This window comes from Sceloporus occidentalis, unplaced genomic scaffold (assembly GCF_023333645.1).
Source record: "Sceloporus occidentalis isolate IW3139 unplaced genomic scaffold, rSceOcc1.0.p SCAF_134, whole genome shotgun sequence".
Taxonomy (NCBI): Eukaryota; Metazoa; Chordata; class Lepidosauria; order Squamata; family Phrynosomatidae; genus Sceloporus; species Sceloporus occidentalis.
In genome coordinates, this window is record NW_028317114.1 from 891,720 (window position 1) to 913,044 (window position 21,325).

Sequence of the window (21,325 nt, forward strand, 5' to 3'; positions counted from 1 at the left end):
ACAAAAAACAAGGGAGCGGGAGGTCTGCTCACTGCCTCCACTGCACTGGAAGGAGAGGACACAGAAGAGGAATAACAAAGAGGAGGAAAAGTGACAGTGACAGAGAAAAGGTAGGAAAACTTTCTGTGAGAGTGAATTAGTAAGTGTGTGAGTGTGATGGGTGTTATGCTGTAGTTTAAACTCAATGTTTGTGGATGAGTGTGTGTGTGATAGCATGGATGTGTAAGTGTGTGGGGGGGATAGCATGGCATAGGGAGGCTGTAATCATATTCCTATCATGCTCAGGTTCCAGCATGTACTGGCTGCCTGAGCATGATAGGAGTGAGATTGCTGTTAGCACTTATATTTTTTTGTTCATTTTTGGTGTGTTAACCACACCTTTATTAAAAGTAAGTAACACACCAAAATTGGACAGAAAAATTCGATAACAATATTAATATATATATATATATATATATATATAAAGTCCAAAATTTCATCATGTCCTGATGAAGTCTGAAATAAACAAGACTGAAACGTTGACTTGAAAACCGAAGTTGTTTGTGTGGTTATTTGGAAAGTCCCTGGAGTGCCGGTAACTATTTTTGGACTTTATATATATATATATATATATATATAAAATTCCTAACAGCAATCCCACTCCTATCATGCCCAAGCAACCAGTACATGCTAGGACCTGGACATGATAGTGTGATTGCTGTTTATTATATATATATATATATATTGTTATTGATTTTTTTGTCTAATTTTGCTGTGTTACTTTTAATAAAAGTGGGGTTTTTTTGTTTTTGTTTTTAAAGGTGTGTGGGGGAGGGTCATTTTCGGTTTCAGTCAAGTGAATGCTAAATTTTCAGGTCCAGAATTTTCATTTCAGTGCATATATATATATATATATATATATATATATATAGATAGATAGATAGATAGATAGATAGATAGATAGATAGATACTAGGCCATACGCTAAAGTGGTAGACCTACACCACATCAATGTTTGGCTTAGTATATAGTGATTGGGGTTATGCTGCATTATTGTCAATGTCTGGCTCAATGTATAGTGATAGGTGTTGTGTTGTACCATGGTCAATGTGTGCCTCTGTATATAGTGATAGGTGTTATGCTGTACCACCGTCAGTGCGTGCCTCAGTATATAGTGATAGATGTTCTGCTGTACCGCCCTCAATGTTTGCCTCAGTATATAGTGATAGCAGTTATGCTGTACCACTGTCAATGTTTGCCTCACTATATAATGTTAGCAGTTATGCTGTACCACCGTCAATGTTTGCCTTAGTATATAATGATAGCAGTTATGCCGTAACACGGTCAATGTCTGCTTCAGTATATAGTGATAGGTGTTATGTTGTACCACCGTCAATGTCTGCCATAGTAAATAATGATAAGTTATGCTGTACCCCTGTCAATGTTTGCCTAATATTCTAGGTACGCCCCTGCGCACAACAGTTTTTCCCAATTTTTTTTATCCTTTATGCGGCCTGGAGCCTCCGCTCTTGATTTGCTCATAATTTACTTATGCAGTAAGAATTTCACCTTTAAAAAAAAATTACAGTAAGTAATACTGTTGTGTAACTAATACTACATTATCACACTATAATGTAGTGTTATTAACCATGAGCGAGCTGTACCAAAAATATAAAATAACAATTTAAATTTAACATTTGCAGAAGCATATTGTGCGCACAAAAATTTGGCTCTGGGAAAATTTTTGCACAAGAGAAATTTTCTGCGCACACCACCTAAGAAAATTTTCTGCGCACACCACCTAAGAAAAATTAGAGGGAACATTGGTGAGAATGTAATCTAATACAAATTTCACTCACGCCCCATCAGTAGAGTAAAGTAGCCTCCGAGCAGTAGCAAAATTAAGTTCCACACACAGGCAAATTACTGAAATTGTAGGTAAAAACATCCTGCTGCGTTCTTCCTTTGTAAGCCCTCTGTCATAAAAGTGCCATTTTCTCTTACTTGTCTTTAGACCTAATGACATATTTTTTGTGTATAATGTCTTCATTGGCAGCATAAGTGCAGAGGCACGGCATTCTACTCGTACAGATATTTGATCGGCCCACTAATTAAAAGGTAGCTGAGCGGAACAGGGAGTGATAAAAAGGGGCACAAGTCTATCTGGTTTGATTTTCTGTCACATTGTACAATAGATTAAAGTCACTTGGGCTTATCAGACAAAACACAAAATCAGCACATATAAACATGCACAAACAGAGTCACTCGAATAAATGAGAACCTGTCTTTTTAAGGACACTAAATGGATTTTTATAAAGTTTAAACTAGCCATTAGGTGGAATGTAAACATGGATTTTCTGTATGAAGTCATTTTGCTATAGTTGTCGCTTCACCTAAAACATTAATTATTTTTGCAGTACATATTTTGTTGAAGTGTTTAGAAATATTTGATGGTTTTGCTAAGGGATGGTAGGGAGGAAGCCTTATACTGCATGTATAGTATAGTGTTTTTTCATTTGTTTTTGTCGGTGAGTGTCGGGATAGTAAAGCTCTGCTGATCACAGTAAGGGTTTAGTTGCTAGATCTTGTATGAATCCTGGAGATATTTCACCCAGACATGGTGCATCTTCTCTTTTTTTAAGATTTACCTACTCCCCCACCTCCATAAGCATTAACCCTCTGGTTAGTCTTGGGATGGAAGTTTAAGGACATGCATCGGTAGCATGGGCTATGGTGACATTAAATAAGGGAATTGAAGTAGGAAAATCAGAAGAAAGGTTTATTGCTTTGGTTTTGCCTGGTTTTAAAACATATTTGTTGATACCCAATAGTTTATTTCTGGTTTAAAACATCTGCTCATTGATTAAAATTGACTTTTCCTCTTTTAAACAATACATACAAAGCTAGACATTAGTTATGTCCTCAATTAATTCTCTCTGATGTAATGCACATTACACAGTTAAGTACTTTTTTCATTTTTGTCCCAAAAAAACAATTATTAGCCCCAAAAGAACAATTATCTCTGTATATGAGAAACAATACTTTTGTTTCTCCAGTCCTATGGGGCAGATTCAACAATTATAGTAAGATTTGCCAAAGTGGTAACTAGACTTTTTGGTATTTACTGCAAATGCTGGACTGTAAGCTTCCCAGGGTAATTTGCTATAGCAAAGAAACTGCATCTGTAGCCTCCTTGAGATGATGAACACGTGTTTAGCTGTACTGTGTCCCCATTGAAATCACTTTCTACCTTGCATCACCTATGACATGTTATAGGATTTAGCGTAGTGCGCCCTCTCCTGCCCCCCTTATAAATCGACAAAGATGGCCTGAAGGATTTTATGAAAATCTTTATAAAAACTCCTTTGCTCTTGAAGCTTAAAGTAAAATGTTATCTGCTTAACAATCCCCAAATTTCTCAAAGACTTAGACCTCCTTATTCAGGCATAAAAAAAAAGAACTGGCGGTGCAGTGCTAAAGGGTGGGATAAGATGAATGAGTAGTAAATACTAATCCCATCAAACCTTGCTCTTTTTGTGGGCGGCAGATAAACTTTGAAATAAGGGAATCGTTTTCAGATTTTCAGCAGGGAGCCTAAGCACTTCAATCTCTGTGAGCGGGAAGGGATAAAACCAGCGGGAGATCAGTAAATAAATAAAAGATGGTTTGGGATGTAAATGTTCCTCCGGGCCAAAATTAAAAGTGAGAAGAATTTTAGTCATTAGCGTTATTAGTAGAATTCTGGGTGCTAACATATTCTAGGCTTACATGTAAAGAAGTGTTTTTTGTTTTTTTTTCTTAAAACAAAAAGCAAACATGTTCACGTAACACCAGAATATATTGTCTAAATGTATGATAAATGTGTAGGTATGTGGCAGTGTTTTGTAGTACAGTTCATTAAATGTTTAACGTGTAAAATGATCGCCACCATAAGAACCCCCCAAAGAATTTGGAATTTTGAGGCATCATTTTTAAGGTTACTAGATAAGTGGAATCGTCTCCCTATATACATTATAGAGCTTAATACAGTAAGGGGATTTAAACATGCATAGCATAGGGGCATGCAGTAGGTCTCCTTAATCTAAGATGCCACCAAGTAGTAATTATGGTCTGAGTCTTTAAAACAGGAAGAAATTGGTAAACTTGGATGGGCTGAATGGTTCTTATATCCTGTCAAATTCTGTGTTTTCATATTTTGAGATATGATGCTGATTCTAGCGTTAGAAAAGGGCTAGCTAAATTGTTCAGTATTGCCAAAGGTTCTTTGGTGTTAATATTGGAAGCCTTACCTAACATCCATATTACTGATATACCGTATTTGCTCGATTATAAGACGACCCTGATTATAAGATTATCTGAATATTAATTTAGGAAAAAAAAGAAAAAGCCTGTATATAAGACAACCCTGTAGGAAAAAAGTTTTACCAGTAAATGTTAATTCATGTAAACTATTTTTTTTAATAAAAGCTATGATTGAGAAAAATATTTTGGTTTTATTTCCTTCTATTTTTCAACCTGCCCCCCAGTTATGCACATCTTCCCCAGAAATGCCTTATACCCCCTATATGCCACTGTGCCCCATGATATGCCTTTTAACCCTCTAAATGCCACTGTGCCCCATGCTATGCCTTTTGACCCCCTATGTGCCACTCTGCCTCCAGAAATGCCTTATACCCCTATATGCCACTCTGGCATTTAGAGGGTTAAAAGGCATATTATGGGGAAGAGTGGCATCTAAGGAGGTTTAAGGCATTCAGGAGGCAGAGTGGCGTATAGAGGGTTAAAAAGGCATTTCTGGAGGCAGAGTGGCATTAAGGGGGTTAAAAGGCATTTCAAAGAGCACTCTGTCTCCAGAAATGCCTTATGCCCCCATTTAACACTCCCCCGCCCCCCCCCCCAAACTTACCGGTGCTTCTAACTTCCCTTTCATGTAGCCGGGGCAGCATGTAGATCCCACGCACTTACGCTGCAGCCGGAAGGAGGCGTGGCTAGCCGCGGTGGTTGTCTGCGTCCATCACGCAGACCTTCCCCGACTGTCAGAGATCAGAGTTCCCCGCACCGGGGGGGGGGGGAGACAGGAGGATCCAGGTCCCTTGCAGCTGTGGGGGGATCTGGATCTTAGTCGTCTCATAGTCAGACCTATTTGAGGTCTGATTATAAGACGACCCCGATTATAAGACGAGGGGTATTTTTCAGAGCATTTGCTCTGAAAAAAACCTCGTCTTATAATCGAGCAAATATGGTATTACAGGGGTGCTTTTCATATGACCAGTAGTTATATACAAGGGAAATGCAATCAGCTCACAACCTTGACACAACATTTGACACATTTCATGTGAAAATAATGCTTACTGTATTGTTGTTCTTTTATGAATCTGTGGAAGCTTATGTCAAAACAAATAAATAAATTAATAATGATAGTGTTTTTGTATTTTGTATGATTAAAATATCAAAATGCTTAATAATAGCCAGATGTGTTAAACATATTTTGAATCAGGTCTAAGCAATGCTGTGTTTTTAACACACAGCCTTGTGCTGTAGTCCAACTGATCTAGATCCAGATCTTGTCTGCCCCCTGGTGATATCAGATCCCCAAACAGTGAAGTCTTTTAAGTGTGTAAAATGGAATACAGCCAGTCAACTCTTAAAAAGTGGTTAAGGTGTCCACCGTTTTTGAAATCCAGGACGAGCAGTTTCCAAAAACATTCCATTCAAAATTATATGTAATCTAAGCAGGTCCTTCTTCTTTACTTGTTGTGCCACAAAATGATGGCAACATCATGGATCGTGGACTCCACATGCAGAATGTTTCTTCAGTTTTGTTATCTCACTGAGCGCCATGCTCTCTTTGTCTTTGTCTTAGAGTTTCCCTTATAATTTTAATTATTTTATGAAATTACTAAAGTAGGACTAAGTGGCACAGATTTTGGGCAGCTCAAAATCCAGGTATTGTTTAAAAGCCCAATGCATCAGGTCCAGAAAGTTTAGGTGATGTTACAGTATATACTTTATATTTATTTATTTATTTATTTGTTTATTTAGATTCTATATTATACTATAAACACAATTGATATTTACATGATCCATGATCCAGGTTTGCGAATTTGGAGTCAGTTTTAAATAACAAACTGCAGTAGCCGCATCATTAGTTTACAGTGGATGTTTTTACATGTGCTATAGTTTCTAATGATATGATTACAATTTTGTTAACATGGTAAATAGTGTTAGATGACCCTTTTACTAGGGTAGATACTTGTCATCTTGTATAAAATGGTATGTTTTTGATGGCTGGACATCATTTAGAAATGCATTCTGCTTAGAAACATTTTTAAAAATATAATGTGTCTTTTTCCATGATGGTGTGTATGTATAATCTAGACACACCTTTACAGGTCAAAGGTGTTTCAAGTGACACCTTTCCCCAAGATAGCATTTGTTTTTTTATGAAAACTGTTCATGAAATGAATTAACTGTATTTGTACATTTCTGTAAAGTGAAATGGAATAGCTGAGAGTAAATCCAGACCTCCTCACCTGTTCCCTGCTGTCATGCTCAGGTACTCTTAGCCATTAGCGCTTCCTCGGGCATTTAATTGACCAATCCTCCTCAAAGAAGTGTGTTCTGGGGGAAAATTGGAAAACCTGCCGTTATATTAGCAGGTACAGTGTGTTTAACTCCATTGGAACAAACTGTGCCGGTCCAAAGGTTTTCTGGCAGTCATAAGTTTCAGGCTAGCTGTTTTGGTTTTCAAAAAGCTGTCTTAAAGATTTTTTTATTGTTTAGAAGAGACGTTTGGGAGATGCTGACCTCCAAACATCTTTCCTGTTCTAACTTTTATTTGTGATCCTTTGTTGTTGGGATCTTAACAGTCTTTGGCCGTAGACATTGTTTTAGAAGCTTTCATGTTTTGTAAGTTGTGTTCTGGAAATAATTTTGCTCTTACCATCTTCTGTAAGACCTTTACATATTTAAGTCCATCTACCTATCTATCTTCCCAGCCACCCATATTTGTATATCTGCAAACTTCTCAAGCCAGACTACCCAGAACTTTACATCTTTTGGAAGAATGGCTCCTTGAAAGGGTAGAACTAGTTCCAGTGAGCTTTTGGTATGAAGAACTTGGGCAGGAAGTGGGTATGGAGTGTTTATGGTCAGTACCTCTTTTCTGCCTCCTCTGACGAAACTGAGCTGGGGAAGTAGGACTTCTACCCAGAGACTCTGTCAAATCTCACCAAAATATATTCATATAAGGTTGTGTGTATTCTTCTAGCTTTTGTGGTTAAAAAAAAGTAGAAGTAGCATAGTATAATACACACTTCTGTATAACATGTACACTTAATTTAGAAGTAAAGTTGCAGGAAAACTTGATATACAGAGCATGTTATTTTCTACCAACAAATAATATGCACACCCACAAAAAGTGTCCTAAAATAGGTAAAGGATGTATTAAAAGTAAAGCTTTAGTATACTGGCAAAAGACCTTTACACACCTGTAATAAATCACACATGTTTATCAGCTATTACATAATTATGTTAGCCAGGTAGAGGAAAGTTTTATGTGCAAGTAGCTCATGACATTCAATAATAATAATATTTTCTGGAACCTAAGATGAGGATTCCTGGACTGGCATGCTTACAGTCTAACTATACTTTCCTTGGTTTGGGGATTACATTTATATTTTGTACAACATTTTTTAGCAAATATTCTTTAAATTCAATTTTGGTGCAAACTGTTCAGTTTGTAGCAATATATATTAACATCAATTTTTGTCCTCCAAACTGAGCACTTTTTCCCAGGATTGCTCTCTACAATGGCCTAGTGCATACTCCCCCCTCCCCAGGCATCTAGTTTTCTCATATAGTAGTCCAGGTCTTTAGGCACTGTCCTGCTGTCTTGCTGAACTGAAAAGTGGGACAGTGGGGGTCGTGGTGCAGTTGGGGAGATCCTTTGATCACCTCTGACCAGCCCAGGAAGCTGTTGTACCATAGACCATTAGACCTCCAACTCAACTCCTACATGGCTTCTTGAGTAAGGTACGTGGGCAGTCCCGAATGCTCATTCCCACCTTCATGCAACTCCAAACAAAGATGGCCTGAAATGTTGGCGGTATGCCATTGTGGTTATATTCCACACTGAGCCAAATTATTTTTCTTTGTTTCCGATCGTGGTCACAGCTGGGTTTTGATTTTTTTATCCAGGAGTGCTAGAATTTTAGTTGTTTATATGTGTTTATAATAAAATATATGCAGTATATCTATATTGTGTGTGCTGCATCAACTATTTCATTTGAAATTACAAGCAAAATATGCTTATCCTAATACGGAGATTTCTAAGACACAAGGTTTTTACATGGAAATCAATAAAATAATTTCTGTGCTATATACATATATTATACTTATAGTATGTGCAACACAACTGTCAATACATGTTATTGCTTGAGAATGAGATTGCTGTCATCCACAGATATGTCAGTTCTGGAGCTGTAAATGAGGTGTTTGAAAGATATGACATATGATTTTTATTTTTGTGTGCTTTTTTAATTTTTTGTTCTAATGAACAGGTAAACAGTTTAATTGACAGTGTCATGTTTTCCTACAAATACTATATATAGAATATATAGTGGAATCTTGCTGATTGGTTCAACAATGGAAATGTGTATTTGTAGAGATGTTTTTGGTTCCTCAGCACAACTTTAACCTGTTTGGTTCAGGAATAACTCATTATCTGTATGTATGATACGGACATATGTTCCATGAATCTTCTGATTTGTCTTTGTTTTTTTGGCAGGGTGTAAACAGCGCCTTTGAGGTTTACTTGGTGGGAAACAACTCCAACCATTTTATTATCTCTCCGACCTCTATCCAAGGAAAAGCAGACATCCGAGTTCGTGTGGCTATTCCACTGGATTTTGAGACCATACCGCGTTATGAATTCTCTGTAAGCATTACTTGCTATGCTGCTCTGAAATAAAAACGTTCTAGTTTTCTATAAAGCTTACTAAAGAAGTTTAGCAATTTAATACATGAGATATAATGGAGATGGAAACTGAATCCTAACAGTTTTGAACTAATATTAAGTAAAAAAAACTATAGCAACTTAGATAATTGTGAATATTAATAGGAGTTTCCATGTTCTGCATGATCAGTTCTTCCGAGGTTTTAGTTTCTTTAGCGCATGATAATGCTCATGGTATACGGCAATTAATAGGTTAGTTGGGTCGTGTTTGCTGTCTGAATGAGAGGATGATAAAACTTTTATAGAGCATAAACTGTCCTCTCAACCAACAGCACCATTACCTGCCATCTGCTTATATTCTCTAGTCATAAATCCTCTGACTTAGAATTACTCTGCTGGAATTTTCTCCATCGCCTGCTCTATTTTAGTCCTGTTTTTATGCACACTGATGGCAAAGTAAACCTGTACTACCTGTTTTTTTTTTTCTTCTCTGTGGCGTTATGTGTTCTGTTAGAAGTGGTGCTGAATTATTGGTTTCAGCTTAGACATTGGGGAGTGACAAATGCTATTTGGGTTCAGAAAAGGCCAATTATTAGATAAATTATAAATATGTTTTTGCTTTAAATAGTGATACAGAGTGGGATTGATCCGAACCATGATTACCTTTCCAATCTGTATTGAAATCATCATGAACATTAAATTCAAAGGAATTAGGATCTGAAAAAGTACTGGTTTTTATGCTTTTTTTGTACATATAGGAATGGAATCCTAATAAATCACAATTTATTACCTACCACTCTGGGTTTTTAGGCATCTGGTTAAGGGTATAGTATGTGGAATAAGGAGAGCTAAGTATAAGTCTATATTTCAAACAAGTATTAAAAATAAAGATTTAAATTTTTCCTTCTTGTTAAGGCAGACTTTAGGGCACTTTCTGCTCAATAGTATGTACATTTGTAGAGAGAGAGAATGTTGGCTTCACATCCCATGCTTAAAAAGAAGAAATTTATAATGTAAAAACGTGAAGCATTTGTTAATATAGCACACTATATTATGTACTTAAAGGCAGTGTAAGCTCTAAACAAATGGGCTCACTATAAACGCATAAATAAATGAATGACATGGTCCACCAAAACAACCGGCATGAGACTTAATAAATGCTGAGATGTAGTTTCCTTAACTTCTGTTAGCAGCTAGCCGGCATGTCAGGACGACTGGGTGGATCTCCTACCCTTTGCGGAGTTTGCCCACAATACAGGAGTCCACTGGGAAAACTCAATTTAATGTCTATATGGCCTGTGCCCGCAGACGTTTCCCAGCTTCTTACCCACATCCTCGATTCCATGCTCTAACTACTCTTAATACACGTCTCACGACTCTCCGCTGTACCTGGTTATCTGTCAAAGCTGAATTAGAACAGGATCCTCCATTCTGTGACCTACTTCCACAACTGTTTCAGTTCAAGGAGGTGGAGCAAGTTGCCCAGGCCATCCTTGACTCCTGGAGACAGCAAGGGAGTTTACAGAACCTTGTCCACTAAAGGGGGCACGGACCAAAGGAACACTCCTGGGTCCCGGTAGCATGTCTCAATGAACCGTGCTCCACTTATGGAGGCCGACACACCCTGGTGGTGGTCGCCCTTATGAGGGGGGGTACTGTCATCTACCCGCATTAGCAACAGGCACCATGGAGGAGAGGGAGACCCCCCCTCCGTCAGGCAGCAGCAGCAGTCATCAGTGAAGAGAAGGAGACCTCCCTCCGTTAGCAGCTACAGCAGCCACCATGTAGGAGAGGGAAACCCCCTCCATCAGCCAGCAGCTGCCATGGAGGAGAGAGAGATCCCCTCATTAGCCAGCAGCCACCCTAGCCACCATGGTCGAGAGGAAGACCTCCATCTTCCTCCACCCACCGTCTGGTGACGAGTCATGGGAATCCTGGTTCCTGTACTTATAGACTACAAACATGCACACACGATGACTGCCGTAATCCCTGAACAGGAAGTGATGTCAGACTTTTTAAATATTTTGGCGCCAAAACCCCTATTTGGTGTTTATTCACTCCCTATGCTTTATAAACCCTCAGAAGACCCTCTGATGGCTGTGCACATGCTTCATAGTGCCTGTTTCTCATGTGTTCTGATTAGTCTCCAGGGTTTGACCTCGGCTTGACCTCATTTATTCTGACCTCCAGATTCCTGACCTTGGCTCGTTCTTTGTTAATCCCCGATTTCCAAACCTTGGTGTGCGTAACATATGTGTTTTTTTTAATCTATTATTATTATTATATTATAAAGACCTTAAGAAAAGAAAACATGGTGCACTGTATGAGGAGAAGGTTCTTCTGAATTTCCTAAATTTGGAATTTTAACTTAAACAGTCTAACTTATTTCTGTGATCATTGAATCTTAAAGAGCGTGTCAAGGCCTGTTGGTTTTAACTTTTTAAGTCCAGTATTTAAAATAAATCAGGTGGTGTTATTTATGTGCTAGAGAAATGTATTTCAAATGTATTTCTTTAAACCAGTATGGTTATTTTGTCAATCTAGAAAGACCAGCATAATGTCTATGTGACATTTGATATTCCAAAAACATTTAACATATGTTTTAATCTTTTCACTATTAAAGATAATATGTGGATGTAACTTGCCTGCAAATCGAGGTTTCTTTGTGCTGCCACCTATATAACCTTTGACAAATAAAAGAAAATGTTTATTGTTTGAGATTTGTAATATTTAAAAATCCATGCAAAACATGAGTTCCCTTACACTTACAGCTGTTTGCAAATGAGAGCGTCTTGGACCATGTGGGTTATTCTAGGATGAAGATTAACCTTATCAACGAGAATGATAACCGCCCCATTTTCAGCCAATCACTCTACAACATCAGTTTGTTTGAAAACGCTACTGTTGGGACCACTGTTCTAAGAATTTTAGTAAGTATTGCTTCCATCTCTTTGCTTACAAGTCATCAGTCTTAATAATTTGCCTAAGTCATAAATCCATGTAGGGTTTTTTGACTTTCCTCATCTGCCTGTGAGATAGCCACTTGATAGTTTGTGCTTGTCTTACAGACAAGTCCTTTTATCTTGCATGTTTTAGATCCTTGAGGGCTGACAGCAAGAATGCATGTGATGTGGTTTTATACAAATTATATATCAAAATGTAAAAAAATTGTGTGACTAGAAGTCATGTTGTGTTTGATTAGTAACCCCCTTAACAAATGACAGTATGTAGTTAATTGACTTCTAAAAGGCATCCCTTGTTTCAACTATCCTTAAGGGATATGCACCCTTAATACCAGCTCTTGCACATTGGTTGTCATGGCAGAAAATTTGAATGGGGAACATAAAAAAGGGAGCATAAAAAGTGTAGGTGGAAAGGGAGAACATATGAAGAAATGGGAAAAGGGGAAAGAGAGGAAAACTCATGTGAGCAGCCAAAGTAGCCTTGAGAAACAAGCATAAAATATTTAATGAAATGTGATTTTATGATTAACTAATTTAAGTATGTGTTACAGGGCTGCAGAATATGATGACGCTATGTAATTCAATAAATTATAATAAACCTGAACTGTTTCCCCTCAATGTGCGTGTAAGATTACACATACATGTCAGATATAGATAAATTTTTTAGTTATGATCCTTTCATTGGTAAAATTATTTTGAGAATTAATACAATGTGATTAAAGTAGCCATGTGCATTAAAGCTCTCTAATAACTTTTTCTGTGCAGAGTATAGTACAGAAAAAAGATTCTTTTAGCTCTGGTCTGAAGTAGTATTCTTATAGACTTTATGAATTACTTTTTTACCCACATGATATAAATGTCACGTGTCTGCCATACTGTGCGCAAGGAGAGTTTTCACAGGTTCCTAAGGAGGTAAGTATGTGTTAGTTAATAGACTCTTTAGGGAGTTTGCTTTGTTATAACCTCATCATAATGCTTCTTAGCCTCTGTTTTTGAGAGTATTTGATCTTACTATGTTAATAATATAGCTTAGTTATAAGACTTGTGAATTCAGATTACTGCAAAATGATTATTTACAGAATTTTTGAAACCTTGGCGATTCGTACAAATCCCCCAAAACAAGGCCGGACTCCCCATGAATGCAAAAAAAACAAAGCAAAAAGCTCAGAATTTTTGTCCGACATTCATGTGTCCACATTCACTTACACTTTCTCTCTCACACTCTCTAAGTGCTTTCCCATCTTCTTCCACATCTTCTTCTTCTTCTTTATTTTCTATCTTCTCCCTTCTGTTCTCTATTCTATCTTCAATCTTCTTTCTTCGTTCACATCTCCGTGGACATAACCCGGTAACTTCCACCAAAATTGAGGCACTGCGTTGACGTTTTCTCAAATCGGTGAAGAGGACATCACCGAAAGCACCAACTGAGAGCAATATAGCGGCGCTTGCAAGGACGTCCTCTCCCCCGATTGGAGGATCATGGAGGATGTCACCACATCGCCCCCTTTCTTATGTTATTTTAGATTTTAGATCTTACACTTTATCTAGAGAGACATGAAAGGTATTGTTTGATATTTACAATACAGCATCTCTTTGTTATTTATTATAACAATAGTTATTAATATCCTTAATTGTATATTTTATTATTACATGCATGGCAAACTTCACTGTTTTGGCCAATAAGCTCTTCCAGTTTAGTTCCATGTTGGGGAGGGGGGCGGGCACCAGAAAGTATTTTTGCCTGGCATTTAATCTAGGACTGGCTCTGCATTGTCCACTCTGATGTTTGAAAACCCCTATGGATTTGATCTGTTCGGTCTGGTTCACTAAACCTACAGATTTATCCGTTTATTAAAATCTATTTTGCCTTCAGTTACAAGGGAACAATGAGCCTTGAAATTACGAAGTATCCAATCCAATACATGTTTTACGGTAGAGACCACAGATGGTATGCTTTGGATCCCATTTTGTGAAGAGACATATATGTTAACTAATTTGAGAAAACATCACATTATTAATTTTTTTACTTTAAATACCTGTGTGTTTTTTAGAAGCACTTGGTTCTTGATGAATTTATTAAAAGACAGAACATAGTACAAATCAGTGCATAATAAGCAGGACATATTCTGGATTAGTAAAGTACAGAAGCATACCAATGGTGCAAAGAGACTATTCTACCTGGGGTAGGGGCACATTATTACCCTTACAGTTTGGAAAGTGTTAATAAAATAGCCAGCAAAAGCATTTGAAGGTCATTTTTGCTGTTATATAACATTGAGTAGAATGTGCCTTTCTTCTAAATATGCTTTAATGAGTTTGGAAAAGTAAGAGGAAATGTGGGTGTAAATCAGTGTTATCACATCTTACCCACTTTCCCATTCTTTCACTGTGCAATTTACACATTTCCATCTAAGGCACATCTGTACTTGTCCAAGCGTATGAAGCTTCATCAAAATGATTGTCAGATTTTTGTGTTCACACTGAAAGATGGAGTTAATTATGCAGCCCTATGTCACCTGTGAAAGCATGACACAGTGAAGACCCTACAGATGTCTAAAGTGATGAGCAATATTTGAAGTGAAGTTATCTCTGTTGCCCTAGATCTTTTGTATAGTAGAAGTTGGAACGGGAGAATACAGATACATTTTCAAAATGGATTCCACTTTAGTGCCATCAAATGCCTTAGCCAGTCCTGGATTGGGAATAAAATATTCAGGCCACTTGTATAAATACCCCACCATCACACATTCATCACCTCGCATGCTTTTCTATTCAATGTGTTGATCACATTTTAAGCACTCGTATCCTTTACTGACTAGACACATAAAGAGTAGATTGAGGCCATATGGGCTTGTGATCTATTCTGCATACACATTCTGCATCAGCTGTTGCATTACCCTTCACTTGTTAAATATAGTAAAAGTTCCATAGATACTGGCAATCATAAATTTGATTCTTCACTCCAGAGCTAAAGTTGTTAAATAATCACACACATCCATCTCCTTCTAAAACACTGTCTACACCACTACAAAGTGGTTCTTTTTTCAACACTCAACTAAACCTACAATGATTTCAGTATGATTAATTTTTCCTCTTTAATTGTGTTTGCTAATATCTGTTAAATAATCAGATAAATAATATATGGGAATAACTAACTACTGAATCAATATACTTTGGTTTACTAAAATCAGAAAGGTGCTTCATGCACAAGGATGGCTTTGTACATAGACCCTTTAATATAATTGGTTAAGGATTTCTTGGGCATTATAGAACCAGCTATTCATAAAGGATCACATAAAACATACATAAGGAACATACACATGAACAAATTGCTGGGTAAGGGAATGACACAACAATTGTATCCTTGCGAAAGTATGATTACAAACAGATGGTCTTACAGAGAGCCTTGAGCATTCTGTGTTTGACAGATATTAATATTTCAAACATATGTTTAGCAAGTCGGGCCTTGGAGCGCTAAACAATGAGGGTTTTATGGCCTTTTCATTTGCCCTTTGGGTTCCAGCAATATCTGTCTTACAAAGTCAAAATGTCAGAGAAGGGCTAGTCTGAGTAAACAAGGATGGTAAAATATATATATATATGTAAAATCTCTTCTCCTAATGGATGGCACATTATAGAGTAAGAAGTCTAAAGAAGGTACATTCTAGCCATCATATGCACCTTTTGTGTGGTCCCTTTAAATTTTTATGCCATCCGTAAAGAGAGTACTTTATTATGCATTCTTCTATATTAGGGGTGTCAGGGACATTTTAAGCATATGTGACTCAATAAAAAGTAGCCCATGTTGACTAAGGAATTGATTTTCTCTGGCTAATACGGCAATATCCAGTTTTTTGTTATGACTGTTAAGATGACAGATATTACTGCGACCGGGCATTGCTATTTTCTGATTCTTTCACTCATCCCTTCTACCAGCAGCAACCCTTTGTGTAGAAGATATTAAGAATTAGAATGTGCAATACTGTCAGCAAGTATGGCATGTTTGCTTGTTTGTGATTGCCCTAGTGATTTAAAATGATTTAGGTTATTTGTAACCTCTACTTCTATACATCTGCTTTGCCTCCACTAAAGAACATGTGACACAATACTTGGGACAAGAATGACATTACAACGTACCGCTTCCATAGAGCACCCCATCTCTTTTGTGTGTGTCCATTGCCCAGCGGAATTTCTTAGGGGGCATTTAAAAGCAATTTCTAGTTTTCCTTGTCAGCTGGTTTACCCCTAGTATATATCACGTTAATGTTGGAATGAATCACTCTTGATTTTCCTGTATTCCGTATTCCAAGATGTAGCAATCCCAGAGATGGCATTGGAATTTTCATTAGGAAGTTATTTCACTGCCTGTAAATGTTAGTAGTCAGAGCATCCAGGATCAAGTCAAGTGGTGCCATTTGCGGAACCCTTTGGGCCACAGTAAGGAACTGTTCTGTGTACATGTGATGTGAGGCTGGCTGGCTGCACCTGATCACAGCCTGGCACTTGTAGAGGGGAAGCCAGGGGAAAACAATTAGTCTTACATCTCTCAAGCAGCTCATCTGCTCTGGTGAGCCGATTTGAAAATTAAGATAGCTTAAGTAATTAAATTTCCCTAAAAAGAAGCTGAAAAAAAATCAAGAATATTGGCACGCTGTGTGTGCAATATTTGTTACTCTTTTTAAATTAAATGATTTTACTTTATTTTTTGATAGGCAATAACAGGGCCAAAATATGCCAAATTATTTATAGCACACCAGGCTACAGGACAATTTGTTACATTTTTTTCTACAAAGTATGCCCAGACCAGGTATTTGTCCTGTGAGCAGGGGCGGACTGTGCCGGGGGGCAGGGGGGCAATTGCCCCCCAGGCCTCCCGAAATCTAATCTAAATGGCCGCTGGGCGCTGATGCTGCCGGCCGGCGCTACTTTAATACTTTTTTTTTAAATTTAATATGGCAAGCCGGATCGGCTATTAAATGAAAAAAAAATAGTATTAAAGCAGCGCTGGCTGGCGGCATCAGCAACCAGCGGCCGTATGCGATGGCCGCCAAGCGATGGGAGCAGCGTGAGGGGTGAAAGCTCCGCCCCCTCGCACTCACCTTTCACCCCTCACGCTGCTCCCATCACTATGCGGCCATCAGATTGTTGGAAATCGAATCTAAACGGCCGCTGGGTGCTGATGCTGCCGGCCGGCGCTACTTTAATACTTTATTTATTTATTTTTAATATGGCAAGCAGATCCGGCATATTAAATAAAAAAAAAAAAGGATTAAAGTAGCTCCGGCCGGTGGCATCAGCACCAAGCGGCCGTTTAGATACGTTTTCCAGCAGTCTGATGGCCGCATAGTGATGAGAGCAGCGTGAGGGGTGAAAGGTGAGTGCGAGGGAGCCACTTCACTTGACTTGCCCCCCAGGCCTTAGGCTGCCAGCCCTCCCCTGCCTGTGAGCCTTGTATCCAACTCAGGTTAAGGCATGGAACTGGTTAATAATACACGGATAATAGAAAACAAAAGAACCACCTTCACGTGTAGATGTGTAAATCAAAACATATATATATATATATATATATAACCTACACGTTTTGCTGCTCTCAAACAACACTCCTCACAAGTGTTCAAAGAATCAATATAGCGAAAAGGGGCGCATGAACATGTGGAAAAAGCAAAAAAATAAATTACTTACAGATAGCTTAACAAAGATCAAGGACACACAAAGAGAGGATATGATATATAGAGACAAAAAAACTCAGAAGAATGAGGACTTCAATTTTGCCTTTCTCGCACAATATAATGAGACAAAAGCAGCGATCAGACACATTACAGTGACTACAACAGATATTATATATATATATATATATATGTTATTTTGTTGCAAGCCATTTGTTAATTTTATTCTGAAAGGGAGACTGTTTGGTAAACGTACAAGAATCATGTCTCCTTGATGTTCATACCTATGTACGCCAAATGCCAAGGTATTTGTGGCAGCTGCATTGGGGAATACGCTGCTTAACAGTCCATAGCTGTGGTCAATTTGCTAATTAAACTCTCATAACTGGATTTATTAGGTCGCCTTTTATGTGGTTTGCGCAGTCACTGTCTCTGTGCTGCTGTCCCTTCAACCTTTAGTTTCCCTTTCTTTTGCCTCATCGACTTCTTAACGGGACCTGAATATATCGATCTCCTTTCTCTCTCTTTCTTTCTATTTTTAATGTATTTTTCCTTTTCTTTACCCAACCATCTGCAAACACTAGTCAGGCCAAAAAAACTGTGAAAAATAAGATTTTCCCTTTGGCAGGGCAGAGACTAGAATATATCAATCAATATTCATTTAAAATGCAAACTGGTCTGTCACTCTCTTGATGCTCAATTCTGAGTGCTGACCAAAAGGTGTCAGCAGCAGAGAGTACAGCGAAGAGTTAATCATCTCTGGAGTATTTACATTAAATGCTTTCAACAGGGGTTAAGGTGCAAAAATTGAGCTTGTTAAAGGGAAACGATCAGCCCAATTTTACTTGTGGTTAATTGAAAGCTGACACATTCAGCCCTGTCTGCATCACAACATGTGCTGGCTTTTATTATTTACGCTGAATTTAATGTCTGAAGTGCTGATAGCAGCAGAATGACTTTCCAGCGTTACCTTTCTTTGTGTGTTCGCAGCTTGCTTTCCAAAATGCATTGAATCTAAATCCATCAGTCGCTATCATTCCTTCAACTAGAAGTATGGATGTTGCCTGATCACTCTTTGTTCTGAACTCTCTGACAGTTCAGAGTCACATACTAATAAGTTTATTAGACTTGGGAATTTTTAAGATTGTTCATTTCTTATTAAAAATAAATCAATAAATCATTAAAAACAGCAATAAAGTGAAAGTGCACTAATATATACCCACCAGCATACAGTATAATCAGAGTGGAAAATACTTAGTTTAATAATACAGTTTATGATCCAGGAAGATAGAACACAAAAAAAACAACGACAATAATATTTAGTAGTATATCCACAATTTACTCGCTCTAGATGTGCATGCTTCAAACACCTTAGGTAAAACAGGGTCCCTTGTCACGTGGATGTAGCTTCTCCAAACAGCCAATGATATACTCATGGAACAAGCAAGAAGTAAAGTAGGCAGTGCATCAATAAAATGTTGACATTAAAAAACAAACTAGTCAAATTACCTTACATTAAAATAAGGAACAATAAACCTCTAAAGGCCTCAGTATGATACAGTGGTGTCCTGCCTCAGTAGCAGAGCTGAGAAGACTGTCCGCTAGAATGGAAAACCAAATGTCCCAAAAACGCTGTCTCCAAACTCCTCACGCAATGCGTTTCACCAACTACTGACAGTAGTGTAGGGCTTCCTCAAGGTATGTCACTGGCTTGTGATCATCCAGAAGATAATATACATAACCCCATGAGATTGTCCATGACAGTATTATTCAGCTTTCCAACCAGATTATACTATATGCTGTAAATATTAGCACACTTTCACTTTATTGCTGTTTTTGTTGATTTGTATTGGCTAGTAGTGAGCCACTAGCAGGCTGTTTGTGCTGTTTTTGTCACGGTTTGGCTCTGTTGTGTTCACCTGTTTTTTTACTTTGGTCATTGTTGGTGAATTTGTTCATGCCTTGAATGAAGGTCTATTTTGCAGAAAGTAATTTTTCTCGGCTTTTTCAAAATTGTGAAAGGAATGAACTTGTGAGTTCTTTCAGCCCAAGGATGTAAGACGTTGTTTAATCTCTGCAATGTAACAAAGGTTTAACCCCTTCAGTACCGGGACGTACCTGGTACTTCCTGGTTAACAGTCACCGGTAGACCGGGACGTACCAGGTACGTCTCCTCCAAAAAACGCCCCCACATCACCACAATCGCGGTGATCGTGGGGGCGCTGCTGCTGCTGTCTGCCCAGGAGTCCTGGGCAGACAGCACAGCCTGTCTAAGCCCGCCCCCAAGCCCACGATCACTCCCACGGAGTGATTCTCTAGGCAGAAACTGCGATTGCAGAAAAATCTGCAATCGCGGTTTCAGCTGCCACGGGCAGCTTCAGGGAAGGGGGGGGGGTATTGAATGGGTCCCCACACAAGTGTGGGGACCTGACCCAACACCCCCCTGCTGCCTGATCGCTCCATGAGAGCGTCAGTGCAGCGTTAACCCCTTCAATGCCGCGATCGCGGCATTCAATGCCGCGATCGCGGCATTGAAGGGGTTAATTCCCGTTTTTTGGGGGGTTCTGCTGCTGGTGGTCTGCCTGGAAGCCCAGGCAGACCAGCAACAGCAAAAACGAGCCCCCAGAAGTCCTCTGATCAGTCCTGTAGGACTGATCAGAGAGACTCCTCCCCTACAATCTCCAGTCTATTGGAGATTGTGTCCCAGCTGCCAGAGGCAGCTTCAGGGACAGGGAGACAGGGTTCTTTGGTCTCCACATGAGTGTGGAGACCAGACCCCCCCCACCCCCACCCCCACCATTCCTCAGTTAACCCCTACCCCCCTCTTCCTCAATTAACCCCTTCAATGCTGCGATTGTGTATGACCCCCATCGCAGCATTGCAGGGGTTAATATTAGTCCCCACAAGCTTGTGGGGACTAAATATCAATCAATGCTGTGCTTCAATGGAGCATCAGCATTGAAAGAGTTAAAAAAATAATGTAAAAAATAATAATAATTAAAAAAAAAATAAAAAAAAAATAAATAAAAAAAAAAATTAATAAAATAATAATAATCATTAAAAAAAAAAATAACAGCACTGACCTGAAAGTCCAGGGTGCTTCCAGGTCAAATGCTGGGCTGATCAGATCGCTCCTGGCCAATAGGAGTGATCGGATCATTATGGCAGCCCACGGATGACCCTGCTCTACAAAGAGAGAGGGGTCATCTAGGGTAATTATGAAAAAACACAAATTATTAATAAATGAAAAAATCATAATTATTACCTGATCACTTGTCGGTGACATTTTAAGTCGCTGATTATTGATCGGTCTCCCTGATTGATGTCAGCGGCCTAAACCTGTCACTTACAAGTAATCTGATGAAAAAAAATATTAAAAAAAATGTAAATGCACATGTTCCAGTTTTGCCCTCATAGCTTCCTCAAAAAATACATGAACCATGCATGTGAGGCCTTGTTGGAACCGGGGGGTGTTGGTGAACAAAATGTGGTGTTTTTTTTCCAGTGTTACACATATGCTGTGCAAGAAATAAATTGCAACATTGAAATGTATGCGTTAAAAACGCAATAAAATAAATTTTCCGTGAATTTGGCAGACATCAGTGAAGAAAAGGCTAGCTGAAAACTGTCAAAACTACCCTAGTTGAACACCTTGACTTGTCTACTGTTCATAAATATATACTTTTATGGGGTAATTTACAGCAGGGGGCTTCCAAAATGTCCCAAATGGGATATGGGCCCAGGAAACCAATTTCTGAAAAT

The 21,325-nt window shown here is 38.5% G+C and overlaps 1 protein-coding gene across 1 annotated transcript in view; it reads left to right on the forward strand.

Annotated features, from left to right (window-relative positions):
• Positions 1–21,325, forward strand: part of LOC149281345 (cadherin-23-like) — a 389,535-nt gene that overhangs the window by 151,964 nt on the left and 216,246 nt on the right. Inside the window, exons 12-13 of the mRNA XM_089499393.1 lie at positions 8,767–8,916; positions 11,706–11,864. Of these exons, the coding sequence (XP_089355519.1) occupies positions 8,767–8,916; positions 11,706–11,864 (309 nt within the window). The remainder of the gene's footprint in view (positions 1–8,766; positions 8,917–11,705; positions 11,865–21,325) is intronic.